We start from the raw sequence: 24,996 nt of genomic DNA on the forward strand, positions 1-24,996 counted from the left end.
GCCTCTCTGTCCCTCACAGCTACGTACAAGCCAGAGCTTCCAGGAAAGCAGTCCTTCCTCTACAACGAGGACAAGAAATGGATCCCGGTTCTGTAGGGATGTCACACAAGGTCAAGGAGAACTCCAGCCACCAGCCCACCCTGCCCAGCGTCCCCAGGACATTCCTCAGGAGGAGACCGATCTTGAGTGTGGCAGCTGACAACTTGGGGGGTGGCCCTACCACTCTGGCCTGGCATCCTAGCCGGACTGCTGCCATTGCCTTTGTCTTGAGCTGGAGACATTGCTCCCTGGAGACTTCACCCCAGCCCCACAGACTCCAGTGGCTTCCTGAGCAGAAGGGAGGAGTGGACAGAGCCCCCTGGCTGCTTCCCCACGCACCCATCCAGGCTGCCTTCCGGCACGACTCCCTGCCGCAGACTGAAGGGACTCCTGAAGCGCAGACTTCAAGGAGGATCAGTCCACCCTGAAGGTGGCCAAGCCTGGAAGCCCCACCCTTCCCTGTTTCATTCCTTCATTCATTTACGCATTCATTCATTCCCTCACTCCTGCCTTTCTCATTTGTCCCTTTCTGACCTCACTCACTTACGGTATGTCTACTGGGCGAAAGCTACCTGCAGGCAGGTGATGCTTTTTCCACCAGTCCACAGCTTCCTTTCTAAAGTGACCACCTGTTTGGAAAGACCTCTCTTTACTCCTTTTAGACCTTTTTCTCTTTGGAGTGGGAGATCATCTTGGAATGGCAGTGGCCGGGCCCGGGGGCTGCGCTTTTCCCTGACTTTCTCTGCTGGCGGGACTGAATTTTCTCAAGGCTTACAGGCCCTTCCATGGAGTCCACATGGCCTGTCTAGGCCTGATAGCTTTTGTCTCTCTATGTGGAGGGAAAAAGAAATGTGCCCTAGTGGTTTTGGTGGAGGCTGCACAGATTCGCGGTGGGTGGGGAGCTGCCAGGCTCCTTTTCTGATCTCCCAGCGGGCTTTGACTGACGCTGTTAAGTCTCTCTGTACATTAACCCCGCCAGATACTGAGAGGTTACAAAGCCTCCAAGGCCTGTACAACTGTGGCCTCTCCAGAGAAGTGGTTCTCAGCCTTGACTGCACACTGTAATCACCTGGGGACTTTAAAAAGTACTGAGGCCTGGGGCCCACCCACAAATGCTGATTTAACTCCTCCAGGGTGGGGTCTGGGCAGGGGGTAGGGGGGGGAGGCAGGAGCCACCCAGGTGATTCCAATGATAGGTGTAGGTTGAGAAGCGCCACCTTCCAGCTTCCTAACTGGCTCTGGGAGGGGAGCTGGGTGGGAAGTTCAGGAGGTGGGAACTTTGTACACGCAGAGCACCTGGAGCACCTACAGCATGGCTGTGGTTCCACACTCCTCTGTCATTTAACCTTCACGCATCACCTCGTTCTGACATCAAGGGTGCGTCACAGCCACAGTGAGGCCTGGCCTGGGCAGAGCAACTCTGGGTGCCCCACTGGGTCCCTCCCACAGGGGCAGGCAAGCCTAATGGGAACGCGAGTCAAAAGGAAACATCAGTAATACGAATCCTGTCTTTAAAACTGTGATGTTTTGTTCACCGTGGATTTTTTTTTGGGGGGGGGGCTTAATTTTAAAAATATTGCATTAAACTTATTTATCTTGCTTATTGAGCTTTTCGGCACCCCTTAATTTTTGTGCCTTAGGCTAGAGACTCACCTGCCCATAGCCTTGACTCTAGGTAGGGGCTTGGGAATTAGGACCACAGACTGTCAGCGCTGGGAGGTTCTTAGAGGGATCATGGTTTTCACACCTTTTAAAAAAAAGTTTTACTCAGACAAATGTTTACAAGAAACCCAAATATTTAAGTGGAGAGAAGCAGAGCTGCAGTGATGGAGTTAGGGAGGGTACGCAGGGACTGCTGCAGCCCCTTCCTCGCATTGTAGTGGCCTTGGAGACCCACCAGTGAGCCCTGAGGCTCTGAAGATGATAATTACAAACAACCAACGGAGATCATGTCCTGCACTTTATAGCCAAAGAAACTGAGGGCTACGGGTAGCAGTGGCTGGTAAGTCTGCTCTCCCAAAGGAAGAAAGACCCACTTCAACTTGGCAGCTTAAAAAAGATAAATGTGGCCGGACGCGGTGGCTCACGCCTGTAATCCCAGCACTTTGGGAGGCCGAGGTGGGTGGATCATGATGTCAGGAGATCGAGACCATCCTGGCTAACACGGTGAAACCCCGTCTTTACTAAAAATACAAAAAATTAGCTGGGCATGGTGGTGGGCACCTGTAATCCCAGCTACTCAGGAGGCTGAGGCAGAATGGCGAGAACCCGGGAGGCGGAGCTTGCAGCGAGTCGAGATCATGCCACTCCACTCCAGCCTGGGCGACAGAGCCAGACTCCGTCTCAAAAAAACAAAAAAAAGATAAATGAGGGAATGGAGGAACTGAACTAAAAGAGACAAAAACTGGCCAGGTGCAGTGGCTCATGCCTGTAATCCCAGCACTTTGGGAGGCTGAGGCGAGTGGATCACAAGGTCAGGAGTTCGAGACCAGCCTGGCCAATATGGTGAAACCTCGTCTCTACTAAAAATACAAAAATTAGCCAAGCGTGGTGTCAGGCACCTGTAGTCCCAGCTACTCAGATGGCTGAGGCAGGAGAATCGCTTGAACCCGGGAGGCGGAGGTTGCAGTGAGCCAAGATCATGCCACTGCACTCCAGCCTGGGTGACAAAGCGAGGCTCCATCTCAAGAAAAAAATAAATAAATAAAATAAATGAAAAGAAAGCAAGCCTGAATCTGTGATTTGTTCTCTAAGGAAAATAAAGGCCTTGATTTGTAGCATTTGTCAATTTCTGACTGTCACCATGGCTGATTTCAATGTGCCAACATGACCACACTCCTTCAGAGTTGGGAAGAGATGCCTGCAATTGCTTCTGTGAGCTGTAGGAGCTGGCTGCAGGGAACGTGGCTTGGCCTAGAAAGTAGGCGCAGAGCTGGCACAAGACTCAGGTCATGTGGCTCCCAGCCTTGGGTGCTGCCTGATGGCCTCAGCTGTGAGGTCCTCTTCAAGCTCATTCTACACCCTTCCCAGGACTTTCTCTGCAGAGTCAATGATCCTGAGGCTGTAACATTCAAACACAAACATCTGGGCATCAGGAATCTGCTGCCTTCCAGAGGGGGCACCTCTGCTCCACCGGTGCCCTGCACGTCCCAGCATCCTTCAAGTCCAGGGCAACCCGTTCTCCGCACAGAGCCAGAGCGAAGGGAGAAAGAGGAGCAAGGCCCCGACCAATGTAGCCATCTCTTTCCAGCAGACTCTCCCAAAAGGAATGAGAGCAGCATGTGAAGTAATGTTACGTAATACATAGATAGATTTTTATTACTAAATACCACGTGAGTATACAAAATGCATCACTGAATAACAGCTAAAAAAACTCCAAGAAATGTGAAATACACATTTTTTGAAATGATAAAAACATATCCATGAAAAATATAAAATGTTGCATATATACAATATATTTATATATATATATAACAAATGAAAATTGTAAATAAGAAATGTATACAACAGTGAGTGGCAAGGCAGTAGTTTTACACAGCGGTCACTTTGTTCCAGTCGATCGTTAGTGCTATTTACATCCTGCGCTGAGGAAGTCTGAGAAAGAGACTCCAATATAGTGTCTTTTAAAAGTCATTTGCACTGAAAATCAAGAGTTTTCAAGTTAACTGACCAAAGGTTGAGAAATCCTTTGTCTGAAGTTGAAGGAAGACAGAGAGTGGGGGCCGCACCAGCTGGCGTGGTGCTGCGGGAGGGAGCGTGTGCCGCCACCATCTTAACGGGCAGCCTGCAGGAGCACCACTGCAGACAAGGGTCTCGGGAGGAGGGAACAGTCTTCTGGGTAGGTGGTAACCATGGTGACATTGTTTTGGGGTACGGGGAGGCACTGGCAGGAAGTTCAGGGAGCAGATTCAAGCATACCATGGGGATCCAGGCCAGGGGACCCCCTACGTCTCTCCCTGGCCCTGACGTCTGTGGGTCTGTGACTCAAGGGCCTCTTCCCTCAGGGAAGGCATTCAAGTAACAGCGCTGAGGCATGTGGAGAGGTTGTGTGTGGCGTGGGGCCACGTCCCTGCTGGCCCCTTGCAGGTCGTGAGGGTTTGGATGCTCGAGAGGCCTTACAGCTCCTTAAGGATGATCTGAATTTTGCCGTCCAGCTCCCCCATGTCCAGCAGGAAGGCGACGTGGTTGCTGTAATGCTGAATGATGTTGTTGTCCATGTTGACTAAGATTCTGGAATGGAAGAGGGGATGTGGTTGGAACACAGCAGGCGCCCTGTTTTCAGGCCGTCTGAGTGACCAGGATGAGTGATGGGTCATACCCAGTGGGTACCTGCCACATTTTAGGCACCTCACAAACCTTCCCTCTGATCCTCACAACAACCCCACGAGGTGAGGGAGTCACAGTCTCCTTTACTGCACATTGCCCAGTGGCCGAGCCACAACCCAACCCAGGCCTGCTGGCCCCCACACTCACAGCTACTGCGCCGGATTGCCTCTCTCCTGGTACACCCGAGGATGGACATTCAAGCAACTAGTATGTAGATCTGGGGGAGACGCAGTGCTCCCTTAGTCACCATATTGAGGACTCAGACATGAAGTGTGAGTTCAAGCCCAGGAGGGGTGGTGGGTTGGGTTCAACAAGAGGCTAGGATGTGTCCCTCAGGCATGCCTGAGCCAGAGGCAGGTGCCACACAAGCCCTTCCCAGTTCCATTCCCAGGAAGCTGAAATCTCAGGAGGATTGTCCGATAGACTTGAGGGGCTAGGCCCACTCTCTCCCCATATTCTCCAGGCAAGGACCTGGGTCAACCTGAGAGAGACAGAATCTTCATGGCTGTGGGCCCCTGCAGGGAGTCAGAGCCATTGTTTATGCCAAAGAAAGAGCAGCCCTCTAGAAGCTGCTCCTGATGAAGGACCCACCAAGATGTGACTTGAGCTGATCACATCAACCTTCTCCTTGCTCCTTCCCTGCTGTCTTCTGAGCATGTAATGGAGTTGGGTATATCCACCCACACATTCACCATCCACCATTCATTCACATACACACACTCCCCATCCATCATCCACCCACCCAACCACACCCCCATCCACCATCTACCCACCCATACACACCCCCATCTACCCTCTACTACACACCCACACACACACCTACCTGGCATCTACTCGTCCATCTACCCACTCATGCACCATCTACCCACACCCCCACCCATCCACCATCCTCCATCCACCTGCCCACCTGCCATCATCTTCCCATTCATCCCCTATATTCACTGAGGCCTTTCCATGTGCAGGGCTTTGCTCAAAAACAAGGACCATATGGAGATGAATTAGACCTAGTTCCTGCCTTCCAGGAGTTTTGAATCTAGTAGGGACTGGGAGGATGAATCCTCATATTACCCCAGTTCATAAATGGGGAAGCTGAGGTTCAAAGAAACAAAGTTATTTGTCTAAGGTCACACAGTTCATAGATGGCAGGGCTGGGATTTGAACCTTTTCTTTTTCTACTGTATCATTTTTAGAAGGGAACAAAGCCCTATAAATACAAGTGAAGAAGCAGCAGATAGAAGGAAGGCAAAATCCAGGGCTATGGGAGAGTTCTTTGAAGTGGTGCAGGAGCGGCAGGCACGAGGACCCCCCGAGGGCAATGGAGACAACACGGACCCGAAGGCATGGCCCACATCCAGTTGTCTCTCCCTGCCGCTCTCAGGAAGAAGATCCAGGCTTGGGCTGTCAGTGGTTTGAGCGCTGACTGCCAATGTGTAATCATAGGCTCCCCTTTCTTGGGTCCTGCCTGGAGTTCCTTCATTTCACAGAGGGCTCTTTGGGCACTGGAGGTCGGAAACAGACCAGGGGAGACCAGAACTGGGCAGAGGGGTGGGTCCTTTTACAAAATCAGGGTTGTTTTGTCTGCCATTGATTGCGTGCTTCTAGGTGCCAGGCACTGTGAAGTAACTGATATGTACCAGCTGGAAGGCTGGATCCCTCCCACTCCCCAGCAGGGCCTTCCAGCGCCCTGAGCTCACACCTGCTCACATCTGCCAAGCTCACACCTGCTCACACCTGCACAAAAGGGCTTCCAGATGGGCCCACAGACCCCTCTTCTCAAAAGCTAATGACAGCGGGCCCCTGAGAGGCAGTACCACTGTCACCAAATGTGGGCCTCTTGTTACTTGCCACCTTCTAGCTGTCTTCAGTCCTGAGTCACATTAAACCCCTGGCCAGCTGCCAGCAAAAACAATGTATTTGCTCATCTTTCCAGCACTTAGTGGGGCCTGTAAAGCTGATTCTATCCACCTTCATCCAGAGGACTTTCGGGAGGGTTTTATGAAAATAAACCAGGCCTTTGATCAGAATTTCCTGTTTCTCACATGAGGACTCAGAGGGAGGCAGAAGATGAGCCTGGCCTCTCCTCTCCTAAGATCTATTTTGGGGAACACTGTCATTCAGACATTTCAGACAGTCCTGGGGCTGATGTTTTCATGGCCGTGGGGGTGTGTGGGGTGCCTGTGAAGGGCTGCTGAGTGATGCCCTGGCTATGGTGCTGGGCAAATAAACTGGCCAGCCTGGCTGCATCCTTTATTTGCACATTGCGTAGTGATTAGAGGAACAAGCAGGAGGCAGGATAACAGAGTGGATGCCTGTACAGGCTTTAGAAGTCCAAGATGCTTCTGCCAGTTCCTAACTCATGACCTTGTAACTACTGCAGACCTCAGTTTCCCCATATGTACAAACAGAGATAATGATACCCAGCTCAAAGGGTCAACGAGATGATGCTTGGGAGTGATGCAGCCCAGTGCCTGGCATGTAGGAAGTGCCCCATAAATGGAAGGTTTTAGAATTATGATTTCAATAGCTGGCTGGGGCTTAAGGGGAAGCCTCTGGCAACTCAGCCAGTGGGGCTGGGGAACATCCTTGTACACACACCCCACCCTCCCACCCCCCATGCAATCACACAGCCTGGCCTGGAGTGGGATTGGTAAGGGAGGCCTGCCACAGGTGGGGCTGGAGCCAGGGGGCATGGGCACTGGAGCTGAAGGGAGAGTGGGGTTGGGCTTGTCTGGGCAAAGCAGAGACTGCCCTTTGCTGTGAAGTGGATTTCACTCTACAGAGCATGTGAGACTCAGATGGAAACCGAAACTTGGAAAAAAAAGACACACGAAAAACTCTAGACATGCATGCAACTAAAACCAAAAAAAACCCCCTTCCCAGGGGCTGCAGGGATGGACACCTTCCCCCACCCTCAGCCTTCTATGGAAGGCTAGGAAGGAACCGAGGAGGAGGAAGGCAGGCAGGGCTGGGCCTGTGAGGAAGGCGGCCAGGTCCCTAGGCCTGATGAGATGGGGATTCAGCTTGAGTACAAAACCTGCCTCACTTTGCAAAGTCTTCTACAAAGGAAGATCCACTTGCAGTAGCCACGGGGCAAGTGGCTGAGCACCTCCAAGGGGCTACTAGCAAATGTCGCTCGAGTTAGACTATCCACAGCAAGAGGATCAGATTGGAGCTGTGGGCAGAGGGGCTAGGAGTGCATTTCCCAGGGCTCTGGTTCTGGGGCCTCTGGGCTGGCAACAGCAGTGACAATTCCTCACTGTCTGGGGGCCCTATGCCAGGCTGGTGAAGTCACCTACTCAGGAAGGGCTGTAGAGGACAGGCTCACTAGCTCTGACCAGGGGACTGATGTCTGGAGGACAGTTACCATGTGACCCTACCTCCCTTTCCCAAGGGATGTTCTGAGCAGACAACAAAGGTACTCTGGTGCCCAGGAGCCCATGGTAGGCAGCCAGGCACTGCCTGCCCCCTGGAGGGTACAGCTTTATTCCTGGCCTAGTCTGTCTAGCAAAGATGGAGGAGGCCTGTGGAGCATCCCTGGCTGGATTCCCTCAAAATGACTCCCAATCACAACTCCTTTTCCAGACTCATCGCCAGCCACTCCCTTCCTGCCTACGGCTCTGTCAGTAACAACTTTGTTGGGCCTGCCTGCCTCATGCCTTTGATCCACTTCTCCTGCCCCTGAACACTGCTTATTACCTCTGAGCCTCAGTTTCCTTATCTGTCAAATGAGGACTATGGTATTTACCTCTTAGTATGGCTGTGAGAGTTAAGTAGTGTGTGCTTAGCCTCGTGTCTGACACATAGTGAGTGCTCAAGGGGATGGTGGTCACTATAATCATTATCTTTATAATCAAATGGCTTGGTTTCCCAGTGGCCTTGAACCTGGGTCTTCTGACACATGACCCTCCACTTCTCCCTCCACCCCACCCAGGAGGTCATATATGTAATGACCCTTCCACTTGTCTCCCACTCCCATCCTTCCCAGTTGTGACCCATGTCTGGTCTCTGCAGATGGAGAGGTGACCAGTGGCTTTGGCCTGGCTGGGGAGCTCTCCACCCCAACTCCACATCCCCTCAGCCCCTCCACAAAGGCCAAGTACAAACATTGCTCAGCACTGAGCAACCAGCTGGGGGAGGGTGAACTAGGCACTCACCCTCGCTTGCATTTCTTGTAGACTTTGTAAATGTTCTCTTCAGGGAACCCATACTTCTCAGAGATCTGGAAGGAAAAGACAGGTGATTCATTGCCTGCTGCCCACGCTAGATTTATACAAGTCTTTTATGCCATCACTTTTTTTACTTCCTGATTACAAAAGTAAAACATATGCATATTGTGGGCAAATATGAAGAAGAAAATTACAATCATCTATAATCCTGTTTCTCAGAGATAGACACCATTAACATCTGGGTGTGCATCTTCCCATCTTTTGGTCATGTGTACGTACGGTTGTGTGTATAAATGTTTTTAGGTTCCACATGGTTTTATATATCTTTTTACTTATCATCCTAGTATAAGCCTTCCTATGTCACAACAAACACTTGTCAAGCAGCATTTTTAGTGGCTGAAAAATATCCTGAAGAGCATCTACCATTTCCCTGAACTTGCCCATGAGATATTGAAACTGTCCTAGTGCTGAGGGTGCACCCATGTACCAGCTGGCTGGCCTCGTGCAAGCTACCTGTGGAGACAGGAACAGTGCCCACCTCAGAGGGTTGCTGGAAGAATTAAGTGGATTGATCCACATTAAACACTTAAGACAGCTCCTGGCGCGTACTGAGCCCTGAAAAAGCGGTCAGTGTTGTTTTTTTCAGAAGCAGAGCAATGAAGATGCTGCTTGCCCTGCTGGGACAGGGGAAAGCCCAGACATCTCCCCCTTTTAGGCCGGAATTATTAAGCCCATTTGTTGGGCGAGCATGCGGCGCTCAAACAGCATAAGCCACGTGCCCAAGGCCTAGACCCCAGGTTAACTGACTCCATCACATCCGAAAATGTTGGAACTTACTTCCCTACATGAGGAGACTGTGGGTCAGAGGCTTGTTGAGTGACCTGCCTGAGATCACACAGCCAGCGTCAGCCTGTCTCCCCAGAGCTTCTGAAGTTTCCTCTGGGGCAGGCACATCCAGTCTGGTCCCAGCTGCACCCCCTGGATGTGCAGAACTTCGAACAGGCCACTCTTACTTCTCTGAGCCTCGGTTTCCTCACTTGTAAAATGGGCATAGTAATAGGATGTACACACACTGTGGTTCTGCACACGAACTGAGACGATTGTGTAAAGGGCTCAGGCCAGTGCCTGTCCCAGGGAAACAGCTCTGTAAGACGTCTGCGTTGATTAGTACTAGCTGCCTAGAAGCTGCAGCAAACCTCAGGTCCTGGGTTTCAGGTGGAGGTCATCCTCTCTGGGCATTTTAGAAAAAGGATCAGGTTCAGCTTCTCAGTTATTCTCTACCCTAACAGAGATTCCTCCTGGCAAGAAGAGTTCTTAGACGACTATTTCTTTTAATGATGATGTGACTGAAAGCTACCAGGAAGAAGATCTCAAGTCAATCTAAGGAAGAACTCAGGAACTCTCTCACCATAAATTGGACAAATTGGACAAAGACACCACGGGCTGCCCCATAGGTAGTAAACTCTCCATTCCTGGAGGTACACAGGTCAAAAGTGGGCACCAGCTTGGAAGCGCTGCTGGCGAGAGGGAGCGCAGGCACTAGATGGGGAGCTGACCCTTTAAGGTATTGTCCAACCCAAAGCCTCTGAGTCTATATTTAGGTGACATTAATGGTCTTTTGTGAGCCCAACTTCCTGGGGCTGATGCCAAGCAGGGCTGACGATGCGTAAAGAGAACAAGCAGCCGAGTAGCATGAGGAGAGCCTGGGCTGGCATCCCGGCTCTGTCACCTGGAGCTGAGTAACCCTGGCAAGTCACCTGACCTCTCGGAGGCTGTGTCCTTGCGGGAAATCAGGAGATACGAATAGTACCCACTTTTCAGGGTTGTTAAGGGCACGTGATGAGCCAGTGCAGGCGGCATGTCTGACCAACTGCCTGGCACATAGTGGGCCTTCAATAAAGGTCAGCTAGTGTTACTATTTGATGCCATTTTCACTCCGCCAGCCTGAAATCTTGACACCATCTGGCTTTTCCGAGTGGTTCCACCTTCAGCCACAGCTGACCCTGGTGGAGGCAGTGTTTGCTTAGTTTTTGCCGGAGCCACAAAGCTGGCTATGGGTTTTATTCAGGACTGGGCTGTTTTGCCCACTCTGGTGGTTTGGGGGGCTGGGGAAGGTCTCCTTGCAGAGACATTGCCTTCAGCTACCCCAGCCAGTGGCCCCCAGCCAACCACAAGCAGGCAGAATGAGGCCCCCTGGGAAAGAAAAAGAGAGCGCCTCTGGGGCCTGGCCTTTTTGGGTTCCATTCCCATTAAAACAGAAACAGGTTTGCAAAGCCAACAAAAAACCCTGGCCTGTCAGACAGCAGCCATCAGATTAAGGAGGATTTATGGTGTGTGCGACTCCCAGGGTGGAGTCAGGGTTCTGGCTGGGAGATAACATCGCAGAGGCACACCCCCACCGGCAGGGCCCCTCAGGCCCCCTGAACAGGGTGGGACAGGTAGGCCACCGGCATGCCAAGGTTCCCTCCTGTGGGAAATCAGAACTGCGTGGTGAGGAGTGGGGACAGGAGCGTAGAGGGGGTCTGCCACGGTGGGCGGGGTCCACAGGCAGCTTACCGCATTCCTCAGCCCCTTCAGGTCTGGGGTCTTCAACATGAGCGCGTCAAACACCTCCTCAGTCTCCCTCCGCACATACAGCAGAACTGAAAAGCAAGGGCCAGCTTGAGTGCAAGGAAGATAATGTGAACAGGATCATCTCAGGGGCTGGGGAATCTGAAAACGTTACTTGAAGATTGACTTCTGCTGAGGGTCTTTGCCCAGCTGGGAGGCCCTTTGGCCGGCTCTGCAGATTCCCATGCACCTTCTTAAGCTGTGCTTATGTGGGGGTGTCTGAACCCCTGCTCTACTACCTGCCAGCCAGGTGACCTTGCAAACGTGATTTTAACATCACGGAGCCTGATTTTATTTGCATATAAAATGGAGGCTCTGTCCGCTGTTTCGTAGAGTCATTGTGGGAATTGATGGCAGTGTCTGGAAACACGAGGTGCCACGCAAAGCTCGATTCATGGCTGCTGGAAGCTTTTGAGCTTAGCTGCTAGTTGGTTTCTTCCTGATGGCCAGCTACAGCCCCCAGAGGTTTGGGCTTGTTCCCCACCCCAAGGAAGTAACAGATTTAGAGGGTCAAAGCAAGAAAGCCAGACATCAAAACCCCACCCTTCTCCCACTCCCCATTAGAAAAAGTGGGAGAGGGGGGACTCGCCCAGCATAACCAGCCTGCTGACTATGCCAGCTGCCCAGGACTCCCACGTCCACACGAGGTCAGGAGACAGAAGCCGCCAGTCCTGTGGTGGTCTCTCCAAGCGGCCTGAAGTTCCCTCCTTACCCCCACCCCCAAGTCTTGACCTAAACCTAGCTCCAAGGGGTAAGGCAGCGCCTCGTGCCCCACCCCAAGGAGGCTTTGGGAAAGCCCATGAGGGAGGTGGGAGCTGGGGTGGGCTCGGTGAGTAAATGAGGAGGGCGGGAGGTCACCTCTCTGAAGGTCGTCTTCCTTGGCCTGCTTGGAGGGCAGAGGCTCAAACTCCTCAGTGAAGGGCGAGCAGGTACGCTTCAGAGGCAGCCTGTGGGGATGGCAGTGGGGGAGCTTGTGAGAAACTTGGGGACCCCTAGAGGCTCAAGGACCCTGCTGGGCCTCCAGGGGCCCTAGAAATGGGGAAGAAAACACAAGGGTGGATGCAAAGCAGAGGGACAGTGGGGGTAAAGCAGCAGGTCTGGAGTTGGACTGCCTGGGTTTGAATCCCAGCCCTGCCACGCACTAGCTGTGTGACCTGGGTGAGTCCCTTAGCCCATCAGTGACCCCATGTATAAAATGGGATGATGAGAAAGCAATGATAGCAATACTTCATAGAGGGGTGTGAGGCCACAGGAGACCCTGCTCACTGCGCTTAGAACACTGTGACGCACCGGAGGGCCTCAATAAATGTGGACTCATCGTCATCATCATCGTTCCTTTTCAAAAGAAATCAGGTCAGATGTGAGGCGGGGTGGGGGGGTGGAAGGACTGGGGGCTTTGGAGTAAGACAGGCTTGGGCTCCAGTCCTGCTGTGGTGACTTTCACAGCTGTGTGACTAGAAGGCACCTCACTTCTCTGAGCCTCAGTTTCTGCATCCATAAAGCAGGGCAATAACCCTGCTTGCCTAACTCTGAGGCTGTTGTGAGGTGACAAGTGACATAATTTGGGGTGAAAGCACCAAGTGAAAAGTACATTTTGTTCATAGGGAAGAAACTGATCATAACAGCAAATGATCTTCATAAAGTGCTTTCCCACTTACGAAGATTCCATATCCACACTGCCCTCCTCACCCTCTCGAGGCTGTTTTCCTCGTCTGACAAATGTGTAGGCTGAGGCTCAGAGAGGTGAAGGGACTGCTCAGGGCACTAAGGCTGTGACTGACAGAGGGAAGGACACAAAGGCCCTTCCTAGGCCAAAGTGTCAAGGGGTGCCGGCCCCAGCTAGGCCCCCCAGTGGGGGTGTGTTGGGGAAGGAGATGGAGGGTTTTCATCCCCTAAGCCTCCAGCACAGCTTCCCTCTTCTCTCTGAATCTGCACCACCACAGACTCTTTTCCTTTCCCTTTTTACAAGCGGGTGTCTCGCCAGAGATTCGCCAACTTTTCACATAAAACAAACCCATAAAAACCCAGGCAGTTTCAATGAGAAAGAAGCATGGATCTAGCTTGGGGGCTGGGGACAGAAGTTGGTGGCTTCCTCCTCTGGCCCCACACCCTAGCTTGCAAGGAACAGGGAGAAAAGCAGGCTGGGGGCAATGGGCATGGTACAGTGGGCATGGTACAGAGGGCACAGGTGTAGAGGGGGTACAGGTGTGGCGGAGGCACAGGTGTGGAGGGGCACAGGTGTGCAGGGGCACAGGTGTGGAGGGGGCACAGGTGTGGAGGGGGCACAGGTGTGGAGGGGCACAGGTGTGGAGGGGGCACAGGTGTGGAGGGGGCACAGGTGTGGAGGGGGCACAGGTGTGGAGGGGGCACAGGTGTGGAGGGGCACAGGTGTGGAGGGGGCACAGGTGTGGAGGGGCACAGGTGTGGAGGGGGCACAGGTGTGGAGGGATCACAGGTGTGGAGGGGGCACAGGTGTAGAGGGGGCACAGGTGTGGAGGGGGCACAGGTGTGGAGGGGGCACAGGTGTGGAGGGGGCACAGGTGTGGAGGGGGCACAGGTGTGGAGGGGCACAGGTGTGGAGGGGGCACAGGTGTGGAGGGGGCACAGGTGTGGAGGGGCACAGGTGTGGAGGGGCACAGGTGTGGAGGAGGCACAGGTGTAGAGGGGGCACAGGTGTGGAGGGGCACAGGTGTAGAGGGGGCACAGGTGTGGAGGGGCACAGGTGTGGAGGGGGCACAGGTGTGGAGGGGGCACAGGTGTGGAGGGGCACAGGTGTGGAGGGGCACAGGTGTGGAGGGGCACAGGTGTGGAGGGGCACAGGTGTGGAGGGGCACAGGTGTGGAGGGGCACAGGTGTGGAAGGGTACAGGTGTGGAGGGGTACAGGTGTGGAGGGGGCACAGGTGTAGAGGGGGTACAGGTGTGGCGGAGGCACAGGTGTGGAGGGGCACAGGTGTGGAGGGGGCACAGGTGTGGAGGGGCACAGGTGTGGAGGGGGCACAGGTGTAGAGGGGGTACAGGTGTGGAGGGGGCACAGGTGTGGAGGGGGCACAGGTGTGGAGGGGGAACAGGTGTGGAGGGGCACAGGTGTGGAGGGGCACAGGTGTGGAGGGGGCACAGGTGTAGAGGGGGCACAGGTGTGGAGGGGGCACAGGTGTGGAGGGGGCACAGGTGTGGAGGGGCACAGGTGTGGAGGGGGCACAGGTGTGGAGGGGGCACAGGTGTGGAAGGGTACAGGTGTGGAGGGGGCACAGGTGTGGAGGGGCACAGGTGTGGAGGGGGCACAGGTGTGGAGGGGCACAGGTGTGGAGGGGCACAGGTGTGGAGGGGGCACAGGTGTGGAGGGGGTACAGGTGTGGAGGGGGCACAGGTGTGGAGGTGCACAGGTGTGGAGGGGCACAGGTGTAGAGGGGGTACAGGTGTGGAGGGGGCACAGGTGTGGAGGGGGTACAGGTGTGGAGGGGCACAGGTGTGGAGGGGTACAGGTGTGGAGGGGCACAGGTGTGGAGGGGTACAGGTGTGGAGGTGCACAGGTGTGGAGGGGTACAGGTGTGGAGGTGCACAGGTGTGGAGGTGCACAGGTGTGGAGGGGGCACAGGTGTAGAGGGGGTACAGGTGTGGAGGGGGCACAGGTGTGGAGGGGGTACAGGTGTGGAGGGGCACAGGTGTGGAGGGGTACAGGTGTGGAGGGGCACAGGTGTGGAGGGGTACAGGTGTGGAGGTGCACAGGTGTGGAGGGGCACAGGTGTAGAGGGGGCACAGGTGTAGAGAGGGCACAGGTGTGGAGGGGCACAGGTGTGGAGGGGCACAGGTGTAGGGCACAGGTGTAGAGGGGGCACAGGTGTGGAGGGGGCACAGGTGTAGAGGGGCACAGGTGTGGAGGGTGCACAGGTGTGGAGGGTGCACAGGTGTGGAGGGGGCACAGGTGTGGAGGGTGCACAGGTGTGGAGGGGGCACAGGTGTGGAGGGGCACAGGTGTGGAGGGGCACAGGTGTAGGGGGCACAGGTGTAGAGGGGGCACAGGTGTGGAGGGGGCACAGGTGTGGAGGGGGCACAGGTGTGGATGGAGGCATGTGGTTGTTTCTCTCCATACCTGTTGGAGCTGCTGGGTCCTGCCGAGGGGGCTGCCTGCAATGAAGTGAAAAAGACATTTTCCATCACACGCAGGAAAATGAGAGGAGCCCCCGACTGCTGGAGGCTCTCTGGGAGGAATATTTTTGGTGGGAGGTGGGGAGAATACTGTTACAATGCCTTTCTAGCCCATTCTGCTCAGACAAGTGCCCTTAAGTGACCTGAGATGTTGAGTGGAAAGGAATCACCCAGCCTGAGCTGGATGGGTCAAGGACTCAATGAACACACAGGAGGTGCTAAAGCCATGTTGTCAGAGCAGAGTCACACTGAGCCCCACCTGGGCCCCAGCATGCCCAGAAGGGCTGGGAATTGCAGATGGTCCTGCGGCCGGTAACTAGGCAGTTGGAGCTGAGGGCCAAGGGAGCAAGGGCAACAGGCCTTTTTTTTTTTTCTTTTTTTTTCTGGGGGGAAAGAGTCTCCCAGGCTGGAGTGCAGTCCCACCATCACAGCTCACTGCAGCCTCGAACTCGTGGGCTGAAGCAATCCTGTGGCCTCAGCCTCCCAAGTAGCTGGGATTACAGGTGTATGCCACTAAGCCTGGCCAGAGGCCCTCTTCTTGGACCCTACAGTGTGCCTGGCACTGTGCGGTGTGGGGCAGGCATCAGTCAGTCTTGTGAGGTAAGAAGCTGAGACCTAGAGAGAGCAGAGAGCTCTAGAGATGACACGCCCGGCAGGAGGCAGAGTCAGGGTTCAAACTCAGGCTCTCTGTTGGCTATTACCCTGGGCTTCCCCTCTCCCAGGCTCACAGGTGTGGAGACTGGCCCACCCTCAACCCCCACAGGTTGACTGTCAACCTAGCCACAGGGGCCTTCACCCTGAGTGGTCATCTCCTTACTGAGGGCCTCTAGTTGGTGAGAGAGTGAGGAGAGCCAAGAGAGAACAGGTTCACACAACCGCCTGTGCTGCGGGGCCACAGCGCAGCTCCCAGGATGGCAGAGAGAGGAGGGACACAGACAGTGCTCTGCGCCTGTGCCAAGCTCTGTCAGCACTGGCCGCTCTTCTCAGCGCCACTGTCTACACCTCATTGTCCTAAGTCAATACACTAAACATGCCTTGTACACCGAGGTCCATTTGTATAAATATTCCTGAAGAAACAGTGCGGAGCTGTACCCTTAAAGGAAGGAAGTGCTCAGACTCTCCAGTATGGAAGCGCACTAGGAGACAGGCTCTGGGGTCTTGACCCTGCCATTGAATTGTTGTGGGACCATGCCTGGAAAAGGGGGTAGGTGCAGTCTCTCGGAGGACAGCTGTAACAGGGAACCCAGCCCACTCCTGGCTGCCAGGCGCTCAGTCCCGGCTGCTTGAGAGGCAGAACAGCTAGTGGGGAAAGGTGTGGATTCTGAACAGGTGCCTCAGTCCAGATCCTGGCTCTGCCACTTACTAGCTGTGCAATCTCAGGAGGTTTCTTAACTTCTCTGTGCCTCCATTTCTACCCCACAGATCCAGGGAGACATTATTATTGACTTCCCAGGGCTGTAGAGAAGGGTAAGGACGGTGATGCCTGGGAAGCGCTCAGAGCCGCACCTGGCACACAGTGAGCACCACAAGTGCTGCCGTGAGAATTCCATGGGGCTGCAATCAAATTTGGGATCAGGTATCAGAAGCCTCCTCTTTGTGTGCCCTAAGCATGAACGTTTTAATGGTTACGAAATCTGTTTCTTCATAACATTCTTCTCTTCAGTACAATAGGTCACTGAAGCTATAGGACCATATATACATGTTTAAACCCCTATGATTCAATAAAGGTCTTGAAACTGGCTGAGGGGCAGGCTGCTCCCCACTGGTCTGTGCTAAGGCAGGCCCCACCTAGGAGCCAGGACCCTCTCTCGGCTCCTTCCCGAGACCCCAGCCCTGGCCTCACCCCTCCAGAGCGCTGCAGGCTGGAGAAGTGCACATTGGGGATGAACAGCACGGGTGGCGTCTCCAGGTCAGTCTCTGGCCGAAGGTAGGTCGTCTCATTGCCCCTGAAGCCCGACAGCAGGCAGCCCTTGACGCCTGATGGGAGAAGGAAGCCAATGTGCCCCAAGGTCCCTCCACTCAAGTCCCTCCCACCTCTGGTCTCCTTCTCCCCTTCACGCCAGCCGAGCCCACCCAGGCCCTGGATCCCCACTGACCACTGTTGCTGGAGTCAGGGCACTTGACCTTCCTCCGGAACTGCTTCCGCTCGTCATCGCGCATCTTCCTCTCAGCTCCCTGCAGGGGAAAAGGAGAGAGGGTCACCAAGGGCCTGGGAGGGGCTAGCTACTTTCACAGCTGCTGCTTTGCATCTTAAATATGGGCCAAGCTTCTGGTCCTTCTTTTTTCCAGAACAAGACCAGGAAATGGGAAGGTACCAGCACTTACCTGGCCCAGCCTGGCCAGTGGGGCCTGGCCCTGCTTGCCTGAGGTCAGTACAGGCCATGAGAGAGGCGGACAGACAGAAGACAGAAAAGAAGAAACTCAGAGAGACAGAGAGATGGAGGAGTGGGGGTGGAGGAGGAGAGGGGAAGGAGGAGAAGGGATAGAAAAACAGAGAGAGACGGACAACCCAGAGAGGCTAGGAGGATGCACGGGTCTGGGTTTGGCCCTTCTACCTCCCCGGGACCCAGTATAGGGTCTGCCCAGTCCAGCCACCTTGTCACAGAAGATCTTGATCTGGCAGACAGCACGGTGTACCAGGCGCTCAGTGCCCAAGCCACAGTCATAGGTGTCAATCTGCAGGTTCAGGGGGACACCCTTCACCCCCTTTTGTGAGGAAAAGTCTGTGCTCAGACAGTTTACGCCGATGAACACCTGGAGACAGAGGGGGCTGCTGGGTAAGTGGCCTGCCCAGGTGGCCAGCCCCACCGTCCCACAGTGATCCTGTATTTCTAGCCTTCTGTGTGCCTGCTGCTCACCCTTAAGCCTCACTAGGCCCCTAGAAGGCAAACATCAGCACTCCTCTTTCACAGATAGGGAAGCTGATGCTCAGAGAGGTGGGGCAACTTTCCCGAGATGACACGGGCAGTGTGTGGTGCAGCAGGGGTTTGAACCCAGACTCATAGCCCAGGCTCTTCACCGCTGTTGGTACAGTTTCCGCTAGACTGCCAAGGGCAGCCCAAGGGGTGGAGACTGGGGGGGATGTCAAGAGTCCTATAGGAGCTTAAGATCCAGAGCCTCGTTTTTCTGCAACTCAGGACAAGGAGGTGGAAAAGGGCTGAGTCCCCTGTCCCCAGCACAAGGAGACCACTTTCCTGCTGGCCCAGAGACACAGCCCCTCTCCACCCCAACCACCCACTCTAGCCATAGCAGGACCCTCTAGTGACAGGTTCTTTCAGCTGATTTGATCCCACCCCACATACAGCAAGGGAGCGTCCTAGTCACCCCATCTTACAGCCGGGGAAACAGATGCTCTGAGCAGGGCTATAATTGCTGCCATTCCCCTAGGGAGTCAGGCGTGGGGCATAACAAAGTGAGCCTGGAGGAGGGGCCGCCCACACCTGCTGCGGGAAGCTGGGCTCTGCCGCTCACTAGCCATATACGGCTTCAGACAAATCCTTTCACCTCACTGAGCCTCGGTTTCCTTGTCTGCAGAATGAGGATAATGAAACCTATCTTGTGTGGCTGTGGGGTGTGTAGGCTTGATATGTTATAACCGTTGCCATGAGAGGGACAGCTGGAAGTCTCATCCCAAAGCCTATGCCCAACTGATGGTCGCCTGGGGTCAGTCTCAGCGGGGCAAACCCTGGCAAGGTCACCTGGTGATTGTCCTCCTCTGGGGCTCCATGGGAACCCCGGTCCCCCCGACGCAGGCTGGCCCCTGGTCTTTGAAACATTTCCTTTGGAAATGACCCTGATGCAAACAGGATGTGGGGGTGTGTGTCTGAGCAGACCCCCTTCTTTCCCTGGCTGTGCAGACCAGGCCCCCAGGCACATGCCAGACATACCTCCCCCTCAGCCAGCTCTGCCCTCATGCAGCCCCCGCCCAGCTCGCACCTGAGAAAGACCCAAGCCTGGGGGCTTAAAAGGCTGTGAGAAAATCCCCACCGAAACCCATCTCTCCCTTCCCACGAAACTCCCCACTCCCTGAACCCGAGGCCCCAGCTCCTCCTCCAGCCCGGTGCCAGTCTGAATAATAATAATCCCTGCCTTTGTGCTCCCTTTGTGTTTTCTGAGCTCCTGCACCTCCATCTTCTCCAGGCAGCCTGGCCATCCCTGGAGGCAGGCGGGGAGGCAGGGGTTAGCTCCCCAGCCTCTCCAGGCCAGAAATGCCCCTGAGATGAGCTGGACCTGACCCTGCTGAGTGAGGTAAGCCTGGTCCAGGGAGGGGAAGGGACAGGCCGAAGGTGCTCAGCTCCTGACTCCCACACTAGTGCCTCTCCACCATGCCGGCTCTCTAAACAGCAAACCAAGACACAGCGAGGCCCATGAGCACACGGCAAGCCCGCGGCTGGGCTCAAGCACTAAGGCTGGAAGAATCTTAACGGCTTAACTACTGGCATGAAAACATCACCAGAGGCTCCATCTCTCAGGCCTCTCCGGTTTGTAGACATGCATGATCTTGTGGGCTCTGCACTCCAATCCTAGCAGGCAGGTTACTGTTCTCATTTTTACAGGCTCAGAGAAGTGAGATAACTGGGATTCGAGCCCTCATTCACCGGACTCCTTCGCATTTCTCCTGCATGCGACATTCTGCGCTGGCCAAGAAGTCAAGAAACCTGGGTGCCCCCAGTGGCTTGCTGTGTGACCACGCAAAAGGCTCAGTTTTCCCATCTAGTAAATGGGTGGACTGGAGTAATATCAACAGTTGCCACTTTTGGGCCAGGCGTGTGCTCTACCTTTTACTTATCTCACCTGCTCCTCACTACAACCTACCAGTTGGTGCTATGATGCCACTCCTATTTTATAGTCAAAACAACTTAGGCTCAGAGGGACTAAGGCACTGGTCCAAAGTCACACTTTGGACCAATAGGTGGAAGGGTGGGATGCGGACCCAGCCTGCCTGGCTCCAAAGCCCAAGCTTCCATACTACACTGCATCCTGCCTCCTCCATGAGTGCCCTCGTCGGAGCAAATGACACTAATCTAGGTGCAAGAAAGCCTCTACCCCAGAATAGGAACTTCCAGGCGGCCCAGTCCCATCCCAGCCACTGCCCTCAGCACTGACCTTGGCCTCTTCATTCACGTTCCACACAAAGGACAGTGCATTATAGGCCACCTCCTCAATGTGCTCCACAGTGTTGAAGTTTTCTTTGCAGTCAGCTGAAACCGCAGGAGACCAGAAGGAGAATCAGGAAGGAAGGGATCTGGGACCACTTGAGGAGGGAGGCATTAAAAACTGGGCCTCACTCGGCCGGGCGTGGTGTCTCACGCCTGTAATCCCAGCACTTTGGGAGGCCGAGGCAGGGGGATCACAAGGTCAGGAGATGAAGACCATCCTGGCTAACACAGTGAAACCCTGTTTCTACTAAAAATACAAAAAATTAGCCGGGCATGGTGGCAGGCGCCTGTAGTCTCAGCTACTCGGGAGGCTGAGGCAGGAGAATGGCATAAGTAAACCTGGAAGGCAGAGGTTGCAGTGAGCCAAGATCGCGCCACTGCACTCTAGCCTGGGTGAGAGAGCGAGACTCTGTCTCAAAAAAAAAACAAAAAAAACTGGGCCTCACTCTTGGCAGGGGCATACATTCTCTCCCCCAAGAACCACACTTCAATCCAGGGAGGAAAAGGGATTCCTGTGCCCTGGATTACAGATGGGAAAACAGGTCCAGCCTGAGAAGCAGATCTGCCCAAAGCCCCAGAGGGAATCCCAAGCTTTGCCAAATAGTCTCATCATGTTGGGGGTGGAGGTTATACTTTTCACCAGGGCTGTGATTTGGGACTTCTCCCAGATGAAGCAGCAGCAGCAGTATGGTAATAACAACAGTAATAGGGGGAGTAAGAGCAGTAGCAAAAGTAGTAGGACTAGCAAGTGCCATTTCTTCAACACTTACAATATGCTAAGCCCTCAGTTCATCCTTCACAACTATGCTTTGAGTATTCAGTTTACATATGAGGAAAATGAAGCTCAGAGAGGTTTGGTTACTTGGCTAAGGTCACTCAGCTAATAAAAGGCAGAATAGGGGCTGAAGCTCAGATCTGTCTGGCTCCTGAACCCATGCTCCTCACTGCTATGCTATCCAGCCTCTCGGGCAAGTCATTAAACAGTCCCGTGTGTATCATGTTCCCCAGGGCACATAGCTGCTAAGCTGAAATCAGCATTGTAAGCAGGCAAGGCAGCTGGCCTCAGCCCATTTGAGAGTTGAACAAACTGAGGCTCAGGAAGGTGAGGTGACATAGATCACACAGCCAGGAAGGGAGTAAGGGAGCCAGAAGCTGAAGACTTGAGGGCGGGCTGTGCCTCCCACTTGTTTCAGGGCTAGGGATGGGGACGAGGTGGCACCCACAGGGAGCCTTTCCCCCGCCCAGCTCCCAAAAGCTGAACGTCCTGTGCTGTGCCTCAGGCCTTCCGAACCTGCTGCCTGCATCTTATCTTGTGCATTTGTGTCTTCATCAGCCTCCTGATGGAGACAAACAGGCCAGCATCGCAGGAGCCTATTTATCTCACACTGCTAGGGTCCCCAGGGCCCTGTTTATCCCAAAGCAATACAGAAAAGACGCCACAACTTCTAGTCAACAGATGCAAATCCTTGCAAACCCCACAGTGTTTGACCTGGAGACAGAGGTCAGAGCCAGGTAGGGAAACAGGGGTGAGTAAGAAAAAGGCCTGATTGATGCGGGGGTGGGGAGAGAGAGAGGAGCTGGAATGGAGGCTTGAGAAGGCTCTCACCCACGTCAATGACCCGCTGCTTGGCAGTGGGTTGCCGGGAATGCCAGTGCTTCCAGAAGCGCAGCTGCTCTACTGGGACCTTCTCATTGTCGAAGACAACCATCACCACACTCTGCAAGCACAGTTGGTCACAGTCACTCCTGGCCTCTTCCTAGAGCCTGGGTCCAATGGCCTGCCCTTTTGCCTCAGTTTCCCCAACCCTGTGGCAATGGGCTATTATCAAACAGCCTTTCCCCAGGGTCCGTGGCTAACCCAAGGAGGAGGTATATCTTGCCCCATTCCACCCCTTCTGAAGCTGCTCCAGGCCAACGCACCTTGACTTTGTTGGAGGACAAGGCAAGGCCTTTGCCACCTGCTGGGGTCCGCAGGGTGACGGGGTAGAACTGGCCTTTGTTGAGGTAGGCCATGGGTGACTCGCCTGACTTGATGTGGATGGCTTTGGGGGAGCCCAGGGTGTATTCAAAGTCACTGCAGGGAGGAGCGAGAGGACAGTGAGGCTGGGCTCCCAGGCAGGAAGTCTCCTAGAGGGCAGTGGGGCAGGAAGCCTGAGGCTATGTTACAGACTTGCCGTTTGACCTTGGAAAATAACCTTACTTCCTTGGGCCCCAGTTTCCTCAATTTGGGGGTTCTATTTAATGGCTTTGTTGAGCCACAGTCCTGCTGAATAATGAGGGCCCAATGAAAATTAGAGAGAACCTTGAGGGGTGACAAAACCAGGGAAAACTAAGGATAAAAGAACCTCAGTTTTCTGATAAGGTACAAGTTCTGAGCTCCCTATCACAGCCCGGGGACAGGATGTGGGAATCATTCTGTCTCCCTCTATCTATCTGCCTTCATCCCCCACTTCTCATTAATTGATTGTGCCTGCTATGCTCTGGGGACAGTGTGGGGCTCTGTCTGCAGCCTCCTGCCCACTGCCCAGGTGTCTGAGGGTCCAGGGAGACCAAGTTACCTTTTGAGGCTGGGGTAGTCCTCTGGACATGGGGGTTCCGGGGAGGTTTTCAGGATATCTGGGAAGAGCATCGACTGCAGAGAAACACAGCCCCAAGAGAATAAATGCTCACATTCACTCTGGGAAGCCTCAGCCCAGGGCTGTGCATTACAGCTATGCAGGTTTTACAGTGTACAACTTGGACAATAGTACATGGCAATCCCGTCTCAGCTCTAGGATGCTTTCCCCCATGGATTCCAAAGCTCTGATCTGTTCACTATCTTCTCTTATTCTGTACATGCACACACATATCTATGCTATAGGGGAGCGGGGATGCGCCCTCACCTCCTGTGGGTCATCTTTGAAGGTGCTGTCTGGCTGCCAGCGCTGTGTTGGCGGCACCCCATGAATGCTTTCAAACAAGGAGTTGAGGGAGCCATTATCATACATATCACTGGTGGGCAACAGGTAGCTGTCCACAGAGCCGGCCTCCAGCTTGCTGGGGCCTGCAGGGAGGGGAACTGCCTTGCCAGGGGTGGGCAAGGCCCCCTCCAAGCTCATCAGGTTATTCTTCTTGAGCAAATCTGGGTACTCTGGAGTTCCAGACACGTTCTCTGTCAGGAATTTCATGAGGTGTGTGGGGCTTTCAAGGGGGGTGAGGTCCGTCTCATATTCCATGCCATGGTAGTACCTGGGGAGAAAGAAAAGGGGCTGAGTGTACTTCTCTCTGGGGGTAAAGGGGGGTCTTTGGCTAGAGTGGAAGGCAACTGACACACTGGCCTTTGATCCAGTGTAATGTTTAGGCCCATCCAGCATGCACGAAATAAGACACTGTAGCAGCCCAGTTGGCCACAGGGATGAGCAGGGAGGTGCTGAGAATGGAACCAAGCACAGGCTCAGGGTTATGGGAGCAACATCTGTTTTATCCATTACAGTACTTATTAAAAACAAAAACAAAAAACCCTGAAAGTTTAATCATTTATTTTTAGCCAAAGTCAAATGTCTCTGTGTCAAAATGTCCCTACTTCAAAACAACTGCATTGAGTCAACCCTAGCGGGGTGTGTACAAAGTGGGGAGGGTGGGAGAAACATGTATCTGTGAGTACAGTTAACACATGCTTAGAAAAAGATCTGGAAGGATGTACCCCAAACTGTTAAGCGGGAGAGGGGTACAGGATTATAGGAATTTTTTTTTTACTTTATACATTTCTGAAGAGTTTGAATCTTTTGCAAGAGACTGGTGTTGCTTTTGTAATCAGAAGAGCTAATGATATTTTTAAAAATTAGTTTTGAGTGGCAGGGCACGGTGGCTCACGTCTGTAATCCCAGCTCTTATGGAGGCCGAGGCGGGCGGATCACGAGGTCAGGAGATCGAGACCATCCTGGCTAATATGGTGAAACCCCATCTCTACTAAAAATACAAAATATTAGCCGGGCGAGGTGACGGGAGCCTGTAGTCCCAGCTGCTCGGGAGGCTGAGGCAGGAGAATGGCTTGAACCCGGGAGACGGAGCTTGCACTGAGCCAAGACCGTGCCACTGCACTCCAGCCTGGGCAACAGAGCGAGACTCCGTCTCAAAAAAAAAAAAAAAATTAGTTTTGAGAAAGGTCCCCACGTACCCAAACCCACTGTTCCTGGCAGTGGAGGGGACTGGCCCTGAGCCAGCTGCAGGCCCAGGCTGGGTTATGAGATAAGCTGCAAGGCCTGTTTGAATTTTTCAAAAGGCTTCCCAGCAGAGGCCCTACAGGGTCATTTGTGAGAAGTCACCTGATTGGCCAGGAAGGAGAAAGTGGAGAAAGAGGGACAAGGTCTTTCCAGTGCCCATCTAGTCTTAAGCATGGCCTGGGCCGCTTTCTAAAGGAAAGGAACGTCAATGCCCTGGGGCACTAATGCCAGGGGAAGAAGTATGGGAACCCAGATGTCCCTCCCCCAACACAGGTCTCCCTCCCCCAACACAGGTCTCCCTCCCCCAGAGGCTGTGGGGCTGCAGGGGAGAGGGTTTTGAAGCTGAG

General features: G+C 54.0%; 2 protein-coding genes across 10 annotated transcripts in view; one reads left to right on the forward strand and one right to left on the reverse strand.

Moving 5' to 3' along the window:
* Positions 1-1,646, forward strand: part of STPG1 (sperm tail PG-rich repeat containing 1) — a 58,108-nt gene extending 56,462 nt beyond the window's left edge. For all 8 annotated transcript variants that reach the window (XM_016956403.4, XM_063804243.1, XM_063804245.1 and 5 more), the window contains one exon: positions 20-1,646. In XM_016956403.4, the coding sequence (XP_016811892.1) occupies positions 20-96 (77 nt within the window). In that variant the 3' untranslated portion in view covers positions 97-1,646. The remainder of the gene's footprint in view (positions 1-19) is intronic.
* Positions 1,647-3,334: 1,688 nt separating this feature from the next.
* Positions 3,335-24,996, reverse strand: part of GRHL3 (grainyhead like transcription factor 3) — a 37,532-nt gene continuing 15,870 nt past the window's right edge. For both annotated transcript variants that reach the window (XM_016956387.4, XM_063804234.1), the window contains 13 exons: positions 23,330-23,675; positions 23,006-23,079; positions 22,368-22,521; positions 22,054-22,165; positions 20,395-20,489; positions 17,884-18,042; positions 17,385-17,463; positions 17,132-17,265; positions 15,233-15,267; positions 12,000-12,088; positions 11,088-11,173; positions 8,520-8,584; positions 3,335-4,269 (listed from right to left, as the gene is read on the reverse strand). In XM_016956387.4, the coding sequence (XP_016811876.1) occupies positions 4,155-4,269; positions 8,520-8,584; positions 11,088-11,173; positions 12,000-12,088; positions 15,233-15,267; positions 17,132-17,265; positions 17,385-17,463; positions 17,884-18,042; positions 20,395-20,489; positions 22,054-22,165; positions 22,368-22,521; positions 23,006-23,079; positions 23,330-23,675 (1,543 nt within the window). In that variant the 3' untranslated portion in view covers positions 3,335-4,154. The remainder of the gene's footprint in view (positions 4,270-8,519; positions 8,585-11,087; positions 11,174-11,999; positions 12,089-15,232; positions 15,268-17,131; positions 17,266-17,384; positions 17,464-17,883; positions 18,043-20,394; positions 20,490-22,053; positions 22,166-22,367; positions 22,522-23,005; positions 23,080-23,329; positions 23,676-24,996) is intronic.

The sequence above is a fragment of the Pan troglodytes genome, chromosome 1 (genome assembly GCF_028858775.2).
Source record: "Pan troglodytes isolate AG18354 chromosome 1, NHGRI_mPanTro3-v2.0_pri, whole genome shotgun sequence".
NCBI lineage: Eukaryota > Metazoa > Chordata > Mammalia > Primates > Hominidae > Pan > Pan troglodytes.